This window comes from Aedes albopictus, chromosome 1 (assembly GCF_035046485.1).
Source record: "Aedes albopictus strain Foshan chromosome 1, AalbF5, whole genome shotgun sequence".
Lineage (NCBI taxonomy): Eukaryota > Metazoa > Arthropoda > Insecta > Diptera > Culicidae > Aedes > Aedes albopictus.
The window spans coordinates 152,215,630-152,227,342 of NC_085136.1; the positions used below are offsets into that span (position 1 = coordinate 152,215,630).

An 11,713-nucleotide genomic window follows, 5' to 3' on the forward strand; every position below is an offset into this window, starting at 1 on the left:
AAAGAGAGGGAAACCAAAGAGAGCCTCTCTTCTGCAGATAGGACCTCTAGACATGTTTGGCCTGAAAAGGTAGTTTTTGTTTAAAAAAAACAAAATCTAAGTTATGCACCTGGGCTCTTTAGCCATATTGGGTTTTAAATGGCATCAGTGTGTAAAAAAATCGAAGGTTGAAAGTGAATATTGACATTCTTATTTTTTCATTCGCTTTTGGTCACATTCATTGTCAGATGAATGCCTCTCTTTTTTCATTCAATTCTCTGTCACGAATATTTTTACGCACGTCGTAAAATGTCCAATTTCTGTTAGCAGACGCACAATCCGACTTAATGGACAAATTGAGCAGTTAATTAGTATTGTAATTAACTACTATATACAAGTTTTGAGGTGATTGGAAGAATGATCGGGAGTTGCGGTCTAGTTATATTTCTCAGTGAAAATTGTCAGTGACAGAAAAATGAATAAATTAGTGAGAAAATTCATTCACCAAAATGAATTTTATTTTGATCCCTCAGTTGACAGTCTTCAAAATTCACGTTGAATTTCACTCACTGAAAATGAAAATTTTAAACTCTGAATGGCATCAATATTCCGTGTATTTAGACAAAGACGATACTTTCTGAACAGATGAACAACCGATTTCCGGCCAGTGAGTTCGTTCCATGTCTTGATCGTGACACATAGTTGCGTGAAGTGATCATGACTAATGTTTTTGAGTAGACTATAAGAAAATTTGTTTTCCATTATCTCTCAGTAAATCCTAGCATTGTGTTCCTGCGCTCTTATCATCCCACAGTAGATGCAAGCTGCTGCTACTGGAGGTCATTACAGTGCATGTACTTACCTGAAAGTGGGTAGAACGGTGGCGGTTAGTCATCGCCTAATTATTCATTCGAAGCTGGTTCGTACTATAAAACATCGAGTCTGGATACGTAAGCAGTCGCAGGCTGTTTCGTGTTTCGATCCAGATATGCGCATGAGAGTAATAACCAACCCCTAGTGATTCACTGCTGTTTTGTGGGTAGCACGCTTTGCCGACAGTTCTGCAGTGATAAAATGGTAAGACGCCAAGACAAATAGTCTGACGGAGTTTAGTCTCCTATGCAGCAAGTAATATGTCTACTGCTTTTGCTTGAAAATCCCCAGAATGTAATTACAAAATGAAAGACGATGCAAATAATTCTAGGTGCTTATTATACAATTTATTATCCATTCGTGCAATTATGAGCAGAAAGCGATAAGATGGGTCTATAAATAGTAAAAAAGTTCATCACCGAACCAGACTTCATTAGAAGTAATTTCCCATCTGATGCGCCGCGTAGAAAGGGGGTTTAGTTTTCATTAGCATGCTTATTTTCTCGGACAAGTAAGCGCACGATTAAGCAAGCCACTACTGGCATCAAAAATTCTAATCACATCTTGATTGCCATTAAGCTCACTTATGGCAGGTACTCATCGTTGATCATCGCCGATGTCTGTCGGTTCCGCCCTCGATTTGGCAGTTATTACAAGAACGATATTATACAGTCAACAACTAGCTGGATTGCGTGAAGATTCACGCTGTTATGGAAGGCGGCTTCCGATAGAAAATATGGTTAACATGACATGGAAACAATGCACGGATAATTAGGTTAGCAACAGACATTGTTCTTTGAAAAATTAACAAAAAAAAACTATTGAATTGGGATGTAACGGTTCAATATCCTAATCGAAGACAACGAGGGAAATGTTTCTTGATATTGAATTGATATCACAGCGAAAGTTACCCAATGTTGATTTCCTATTCTGCATTTCAATTAGCCTTCATTATAGGATAATCAAATCATAGATGCATTCCAGAAAACCCCCATCATTCATGAAAACACGTTGTCACTTTCTAGATATATTCCATAAGAAAGTCTTCCTTGTGGCAGACACGGGCCATTTAACGCTGTAGAAATGTTTACATTAAATTGAATAATGTGATCTGTCTCTTGCAGTCTATGCCTTCTCGCACCTATATATTCTATGTGTCTGTCAAACTACATGGGTTGTGTTGAGCAATTGTCAAGTTCTTGCTCAATTCAACCTCATCATAGCATTATTGCGCCAGAACGTTTTCTACATAGATACCTTCCTCGTACTGGCTACTTTTCGGATATGCCTGATTCTAATGTTGCTAAGATTTTTTTTTCAACGTTCAAGAGCAAATTACGGCCACAGCTGATTCATGCTTGCCTTTTGGAATATGTAGTTTTGTAGGTGAAGGTCAGCATTGCCAATCAAATCAAATTGTTGCCTCTCCTTCCTTACATCTAACACTACTATTAGCTCATATCAGCTTATATGTAAGATGCGATAAATGCGCAACTATTCAGCCAGATGTTAAATTTTCACAATAAATAGTTAAAGTATTAATTAACATAAGTCAGTAATGATATAAATGATACATTTTGATAAGTTGTAATAGTATGAGAAAATTTCAGTTATGATTTGCATAAAGCAATAAAACTGTTATCTCTAGTATCTTTTGATGTCCAACATATGAGAAACACATTCCACGGCTGTATCTTGCGCTCACCCCCCTATCTGTACACCTACATTATTCATGATAAGTGCTGTATGCAATTCAAGAGCATAAGGCAAGTGATATATGATAGTAAATCAGATAAAACGACGATTATCACGCCAGCAGGAGCACCCTTTTATCCACCACCGTGGATGCGGCCAGGATGTGGAAGAGCCAACGGCCGACGGCGAGTTGAATGAAATGAAATCTCATCATAATTTAAAACTTCCGGTTGTTTATATCATTTAGCAACGGACATTTGGTGCCTGTTGCAGTAGATTCACACTTTTTCGGGTGATGTAGGTGCCATCAAACACTTGTGGATAATGGGTAGGTTATGCAACGCTGCTTGTTGTTAGGTCGTTCGTCGTCTTCAAATGATTCCGCTTTCTTATGACTGTCGTTGGAATTTCAAGAATTTCAATGTTTATCAAGAGAGTCTTCACAGAACCTAGGTAGTAGAATGGAATGCAACAAGATTATATTCAAACTACGACACGCTAGTTTGACCTTCAAATGCTTGGATAGAATATACACAGTGCTGAGAAATATCACGAAGCTCATTTTGGGGAGTCAAAACTATGCAAATCACAGTTGCTAATATGATGATGACAGGTGATGACTGGAAAACCACCCGCTACTGTAGTCTAGTTTGTTGAAACTGGGTCAGAAATGGTCGAAATTTGGTCTACGTGGTTTATGAACAGCCCCTAACATGGGGTCCGAGGGGGTTTCAGAGGGATTTTGGAGGCATTTAAGGAAGTTTCAGAGCATTTTCGGCGGGATTCAGAGGCGTTACGCAGGCGTTTTTGGGGGTTTCAGAGGTTGACAGGTGCGTTACTGGGGTTCGAGGGAGTTTCAGGGGAATTTTGAAGGCATTTTAGGAAGTTTCAGAGGATTTCAGAGACCCCATCACAATATCTTTTGAAACGCCCCTGCAATGCCCTTTGATGTAAAGGTATTCTTCCTAAGCAACACACATGATTACAAAACACTCACGACAGCGCATGTAAGGGTTGCACAGAAGTCACTGTGACTTACTGCGCAACCATTACCTACGCTACCTGACTGTTTTGTTACCATGGGTTGGGTGTTGGGGGCTGCAAAACGGTGAGTCGAAAAGGAGAGCGTCCAACATAGCTCTGATCCTCACAAGTTCCTACCTCATGCTTCCACGGGTCAAGCGATGACAAAGACCGCCAACTAAGAGTTGTGTGCTTAGCTGGTCGTGCAGCCTGGGCACTGTTGCCCTTCTGACTTCAGCTAGATTGAGGAGGTACGTCTCGAGCGTCTGTTCACCAAGGAGGTGCGGCTCAAACAGCGTCTATTCTGGCATCCAGCGGCTGAGTATGAAATGCTCCTCCACCGGAAGCTATACCTAAGGTGGCAGCCCTACCACGGTGTGTAGGGGACCTTAGGCCCACAACCTACTGTCTCCGAAACCCAAAACAACGTCACTGAAACCGAAAATGAATGATTACGAACTGATTCAACGGCAACGACTTTTGGCGCGAGACATCGGACAAGAATTGGAACTTGGAATGTATTAACCGGCTAGGGCCCTAGCCCAGCAGGGTAAACTGGCACAACTAGCCAATGAGGCATGCCGTACTAAGCTTGAGATCCTAGGACTGAGCGAAGTCCGTTGGCCGAACTTTGGAGAACACAGACTGGCGTCGGGTCAAATTTTGCTATACTCTTGCCTACGAGGTGAACACGCTCCTTGCCACCGATATCAAGATCCTCATGGGCGACTTCAACGCGAAGGTTGGTTCCGACAACTCGGACTATGAGCACGTCATGGGACGACGCCATGGTCTCGGAGAAATGAGCGAAAACGGAGAGCTGTTTACAGAGTTTTGTGGCAACAATGATATGGTGATTGGGGGATCGCTCTTTCCTCATCGACCGGTGCACAAAGTGACGTGGGTTTCCCGTGATGGCGTCACGGAAAACCAAATCTACCACATATGCATCAGCCGAAAATGGAGATGGAGCCTTCTTGATTTGCGGAACAAACGTAGCGCCGACATTGTGTCCGACCATCATCTCCTAATCGGCGAGATCCGATTGCGCATTGCCAGGATCCATCAACAGGAGGAGAAAATCGGGCGCCGGTTCAACACACGCCGACTGGAAGACGCTGCGGTGAAAAGGTCCGTCGTCGAGGAGCTAGAGAACCGTGCTTCGAATATTCCAGAAGGTGGAAGCGTAGAAGATCAATGGAGTGCCATCAAGAACGCCTTCATCGCCACCGGCGAGAATTATTTGGGTTAGCGACGCACCCGAAGAAAGCAGTGGATCACAGATGATACCTGGAGGAAGATAGAGGAGCGAAGGAACGCAAAAGCCGCGATAAAGCGAGCGAAAACACGAGGAGCCAAAGCCGTAGCCCGTCAGCGCTATTCGGCTTTCGAGAAGGAAGTGAAACGCTCATGTAGACGGGACAAAAGAGTGTGGGCGGACTCCCTAGCCGACGAAGGCGAGAAAGCCGCATACACAGGCGACATCCGTCTCCTCTACGATGTCTCACGCCGCCTTAGTGAGACCAAGATGAATGCTACGATGCCCGTTAAAGACACGTCTGGACAGTTACTGACCGACCCGGCTGACCAGTTGAAACGCTGGTTCGAGCACTTTGGAAACCTTTTTCAAGTGTCGGTTACGCCATCATCAACTCAGCATGATTCACCAAGGGTTCGACGCATTACCCGTGTGAATATAATTCGTGCATGGTGGCCTCACATTTGGATCTCCAACGTGGAGCTCTATCGTCGATGTCATCAAAAGCCGATAGCGACAGAAATTCGGGAGCGAAAGTGGAAGAACGCAGGAGCGGAAACGAAATCTGCAAACAAGCGTTAGACTGGAACTCATCAGGACATCGCAGCAGAGGCAGACCCAGAGGCTCATGTTGGCGCAGCCTCAATAACGAAATCAAGCAAGTCGACAGAAATTTGACCTAGCCACAGGTCAAGGCGATGGCTGGCAATCGCCCATCTTTCAATTCGGCCCTCTGCACCACCGTGGGTGCCCAGGACTGAAAGTAAGTAAGTAGTTGGGTGTTGGGTTTTAAACCCCCTGATACGACGCTGATCTGAAATGCTTCGGAACGCCCCTAAAACCTCTCTAATCCTATCGAAACGCCATTGAAACCATCATAATCCATTTAAAATGTTTCTGGACGCCTTATGTATGTATGTATCCCGGGCAGAAAAGAATTACAAAACAGTTGCAAGTTTTACCATTCAAAAAGAATTACTGAATGGTAAAATTTGTCATTGGTTTGTTTGAAACAAGTGACAAAAGGGCAAAATAATAACTGACATTGTTCGATAAAATAACTAAAGAATGTCAAATTTTGACATTACAATGGCAAACCAAGAACAAAAAAATTAAGATAGAGGATTGCAAAATATACCATTATTGAGTTATTGAAAATAGAACAATATCAAAATTAGTTATTCCCTTGTCATCCAAAAGAAGGGTAAGTTGTTTATTCCAATAACAAAATGAAAACTTATAACTTTTTTGGATGGAAAGTAATTTCAAACAAATATCAAAATTTACCATTAGAATAACCAAAATTCAAATTTTGTCATTATGTTGTTCTTGATAAGTGCCAAAACTGCAAGTTCATCAAACTCGCAAAAGGTCAACAATATCTCACCAATTGCAAAATTTGTTATGATAGCAAAATAAGACGTTCAGTAGTTATTCTTCCAAATTTTAAAATGACAAGCGAATGGAATATTTTGATATGATATCATATTATGCTATTCACATGTTGTTTTAAGCTCTTCATGAAGAACTCATGAATGACAAAATAAGTTATGACAATAAAATTTGTCGAACTGGTAATTGAACGACTGTAGGGTTAATTTAGAGTATTTCCGTCTACGCAGTCTTTAATAAGCTAACGACGTTTGTTGTTATCCCAACGTTTCGACGCTTGGTGGGCGTCTTCCTCAGGGGGTCCCTCCCTTCAGAGGGACTGAAAAATAGAAAAATTGCGCCATTGCCAGTGTTACTAGTTGTGCGGTGAAAAAAGCTAAAGATTTCAAAGTCATGTACCAAAATTCAACATACCCGACAGTTAGAGTTAGACAAAACATTAGACAAATAACGACACAAGTATTTACCCCCTGAGGAAGACGCCCACCAAGCGTCGAAACGTTGGGATAACAACAAACGTCGTTAGCTTACTTATTAAAGACTGCGTAGCCGGAAATACTCTAGAATAAAATTTGTTATTCTTTTGTTTTTGGTTTGCCATCCACCTCTACCCGGGATGTATTTCGTAGAAAGCCAGATCCGTCACGAAATGTACCTCACTGTACCGTCGGCCCTCGTTGGTTTCACCGCATCTAATCTGAACACTTTTTAATTTGACCCCCTCTAATCTGCGACTGACCTAAGCTCACGCTCCATATGAATTTTCAAATTTTTGTGTTAATGAAAATGTACGAGTTGTAGGCTGAGATGATCAAAATTTGGTTTACATGGTTAATGAACGACGCTGCGATTGTTTCGCAATTTCCGCTGAGGTTTTTGCGGAAGATTTCCTGCTGGGGTTGCTTCAGGTGTTGCTGCCGGAATTCTCCCAGGGATTTCTAGAAAAACGTTTGGTAACGTAACCCTTCAAGGGCCATATAGCCGAGGCGGTAAACGCACGGGTATTCAGCATGACCATGCTGATGAGGGTAACGGGTTCGATTCCCGGTTGGTCCTGGATCTTTTCGTAAAGGAAATTTCCTTGACTTCCTTGGGCATAGAGTATCTTCGTGCATGGCAACGATATACACATGCAAAATGGTCATTGGCAGAGGAAGCTCTCAGTTAATAACTGTGGAATTGCTCATAGAACACTAAGCTGAGAAGCAGGCTTTGTCCCAGTGAGGATGTTACGCCAAGAAGAGGAGAGGAGGAGGAACCCTTCAGGAATTCGTGATAGGATTTCTCCAGCACGAATCCTTACTGCGGTTCTTTCAGGAACTTGTGCTGAAGTTTTTCCAGTTATTTCTGCAGGAATTCTTCTGGAGATTTTTATAAAAATCCCTTCAGCTATGTCCGTGAGATTTTTTCCAGGTAGTTCTCCAGTGATACTTCCCGAAGTTTTTCTTGGATTTCCTTCAGATGCTCTTGCTGGGATTCCTTCAATAGTTCGTGCTGGTAATCCAAGAATTTCTACAGAAACTTCTCTAGGGATTTATCCAGAAACTCCTTTCTCCTAGAATTACTTCGTGGGTTCATCCAGAAATTTAAATAGTGTTCTAGTGGTTCTCTTAGAATTTTCTTTCTGGATACCTTCAGGAGTCTGAGATTTCTCCAGAAATTCTACCGAGGATTCATACAGGGATTTTCTCTAGGAACCTTTAAAAATGTCCATTGATGTTTCCTGAAATTAATCAAACAATTTATCTCCAGGATTCTTCTATAGGTTTCTCTATAGGGTTTTTTTCTATGGATATCTCGGATATTGCTTTTGGGTTTCCTCCAGGATTTCCTCATGTTATTTCTACAGACAATATCCCCTACTATTGCTCGAGGAATTTTCTTGTGATTTCTTTCGGAATGCCTGCAGAAATTTTCTTTGAATTTCTTGATAGGAATTCTCTTGGAATTTATGCTGGAATTTCCGAAGTCATTACTACTGGTATTCCTCCAGGAATTGCTCCAAATATTCCACCAGAAATCATGATCCGTGGATTTCTTCACAAATTTCATCTGGAATGCAGGTATTTGTTCAAAGATTTCAATAGGAATTCCTCCAATGGTTCTGCAAGGAATAACTCTCGGATTATTGCCTGGAATTTCTCTAGGTATGCCTTACTCACTAGGGATATTGGTGGCAGGAGCACTTCGATGAACATTGAATGGTATAGAGAACGCTGGAACAAAACAATCAAGCAGCTCGGAACAAATGCCCACGTCAGCATGGCAGATGATGAGATCCAACCAAGTCCATATGGAATGAGGGATGCCATTCAACAACAATTTTTCAATTTTTTTCGCCTGGGGCTAGTTCAACTCGAGTACCGTGATTTCGGGTGAAATTGATCAGTGGGGTGTAATTGATCGACGTGAGGGCAATTTCTATTTGACAAAAATAAAGCTTTAAACTTAAAACACTTTGTAGAAAATGACCATCATCTGGCTCAATGGTTATTGAATGATGAGCTTACATGTTTTACAGCTAATTAGTCACATATTTCTGTATTAAATTTAATATTTTCCGAAATTGCGTGTTCGACAAATTTTAAAGACCCTTTCAAACTTTTGTTACTGTAGCTGAATCGTATATGAAATAAATATTCGAATGAATGTTTATAGCTGACACGTGTTCGCTAAACCCGATTTCGTCATCAAAAGTTTTATAAATATTGATATTTATACATATAATTGTACTTTTGCTAAAGTAATAACTTGTTTAGTATGGAAATTGCATACTTTTAGGCGTTTTCTTTAGATTTATTATACTTTAAACTTAAATAATTAAGAATTTACTAAACTTGTATAAGTTTTAAAAAGCATTTCGCATTCTGGGGTGGTTAATTCAGCTGGAAAATTTATTTTCAGCACTTACAATGATATTTCACTGACTGATCAATTTCACCCCGAAACTAATATTTCTGATTTTTTTATTTTAAATGATATTTATTGCAATAAAATGATGTGCAGTAAAAATTTCAACCTCGTTGCCTGATGAAATCCGTGGCCGTACTTGTTTTAAATCATTAAGTATGACCATATCGGTAACTATTCAAAAATTAGAAGCCAAGAACTGTGAAAAGTGATCAATTTCACCCGAAATCACTTTATTTCCTTCCGAAGGATAACTCGTGAGTTTTTGTGAGTGCGTATGGAGTGGGACTGGACTTTAGATCCTCCAAACGGTAGTCACATCAAACGTCGGAAACGTCAATTGGGAGCATCCGTTAAGTACGTCACGCTAAAATTAGGAATTTTTGACATCCCCCCTCCCTCTTCGTACGGGTTTTTCCTATACCTGATACTTATCTGTGCTGATATATTGCTTGTCACACATTCACAATCCCCAACCATCCCCCCCTTGGACCCCTTGATAGCTCCATATTATGCATTTCAATAAATAATTCTTCATCTTGATCTTCTGATCTACTTTGCTGAAGATCTCATTTAAGTTATTAGTATTCCGAGATATTCCAGATGATTTTGCAACTTGTTGAGATGAATTGATGATGTTGTCATACATTTTATGATTCCATACTCATGAAGGATACATAGTTTAGTTCAAGAAGATATTCTCATACTTAGCAGATCAACCGTGACATGATAGAACGATCAAATAATCTTCCGCTATGCAGTGCTGTGTGATGCATTGTGAATTAAATTATAATTTTACTTAAACGACAGACCAGTAATTATCATTTACCCATTATCCTTTCAGTACCCGCAACTTGACGTGTCGAAATATCTCAACAAATCCGAAGACATCGACAAGCTCATAGAACGTGCCAAAGTTCGCAAATCAACCTCTGCATCGAACAATCTGCTTCCGGACTCAGTCAATGATCTTCCTGCGGACGCGCGAGATCTTCTCAAGCGATTGTTGGAAACGAAGCCCCAGTACCGACTGCGTTCGTTGCTTCAACTTCAGCGTATTGCCCTGTACAAGAATTACAACTGGGAAGACGTGCGGCAGAAGAAGGTAGGCTAGTGTAATTAAAATTCTCGCATAATTTTCTGCAAGTGTGAAAAATGCCGATCATCGATCTTTCGTAATAATTATCATTTGTCATTTGCCGGATTAATTCGATTATAATCTGTTCATTCATGCACTTGCCAGGTTCACGTTGAAAATTTGTTTGTTTTTTTATTGTTCTGCCGGCAGATTTCTCCTAGGCAGATGATGGATGCTGAGGCGGTCGCGCTGGGTCTGGAGGCTGACAAATCATTCGATTTGTTCGATTGGTAATTATTGGCATCTCGTGTGTTGTGAGTGAATCAACGAAAAACAGTGGTGTGCTGGTCTTGGTACTTGTTTCGCCGGCAAAGCAGCTTGAGCGTATAATTGCTGCAACTGGAGAGCAGCACTGCAAGCCGCGCATTTCTAAGCACTCAATCGTTCAGTATATGGCATGAATGTGTATAAACAGATTAAATGGCATAGTTTTGACTTTTTTGTGCTGGAAAACAATGTAAACGACAATCGTGGAATGGGAGGGACGAAGAACGAAGTGAATCTCCACGTTGAGCGCGAGATTTCTTTCAGCGTTCGAAGTAGTGCCATTATTTATTAATAAGTGCTCAACCTTCACAGTTTTGTGGAAGAGCTCTACAAGAGTGCCTTTAAAAGTTTGATGGAAATGATAATTGTTAACCTACAGTTAATTGACGGAGAAAACCATCGAGCGAAAATTTTATAAACTTTTAACTGAATGCTTGCTGGTGACAATGATGATGACGATTACGACGACGGCAAAGACGACATCAACAGATATCGATAATTTGAATAAGTTCTAGGATATGTGCAAACTTTTGCCCCTCAATTCATCCCATTTTCAAAATTTAGACGATTAAGGTATCGATTCTTTCTGTTTCTTTTTTTGTAATCATGTGGGGCCACTTCTACACAACATACAACAAGATGAAACAAAATAAATAGCGCCTAATACCTTTGATTTAAGTAGAAGGGAAACGGGAACACAGTGCCATAGATGGGTATGGTTCCCTTATGTAATGTCACAGACAATCCGTCCATTATGCCGCTAACTGTGAATAAATAATCTAATAAATGTATGAACTTTATCATCTCTTCGTGGAACAAGAAAAAGAAAATCATGTGTTGTGTATGTCATATTTATATGACCCCAAGTCATATAGGAAGAAAAATTGAATAGTTATACTGATGGTATACAATTACAATGATAGCTTATAGGAGATCAAGATTAGACGCGAGAAGCAATTGTTTATCTCTCTTTGGTGTATTGATGACAAAGTAATATCAACTTCCTGTAGGGGTTAGGCTTGAAATCGTGACTTCTCAAATTCACGGAAGTGAACCATGGTGGGTCTTTGAATTGCTTAGAAATGGTTAAGTCGCTGGATTTTGCCTATTCCAGTCTGTCGAGAATCTTTTTAAGCATCGCCCAGTTAACGTATAGATGGCTTTTCAGGTCCGTACGA

The 11,713-nt window shown here is 40.6% G+C and overlaps 1 protein-coding gene across 1 annotated transcript in view; it reads left to right on the forward strand.

Annotated features, from left to right (window-relative positions):
• The window catches only part of LOC109412949 (serine/threonine-protein kinase S6KL), a 102,325-nt gene extending 90,999 nt beyond the window's left edge, over nt 1-11,326 (forward strand). Inside the window, exons 8-9 of the mRNA XM_029861848.2 lie at nt 9,975-10,235; nt 10,419-11,326. Of these exons, the coding sequence (XP_029717708.2) occupies nt 9,975-10,235; nt 10,419-10,502 (345 nt within the window). The 3' untranslated portion in view covers nt 10,503-11,326. The remainder of the gene's footprint in view (nt 1-9,974; nt 10,236-10,418) is intronic.
• Nucleotides 11,327-11,713: the final 387 nt, after the last annotated feature.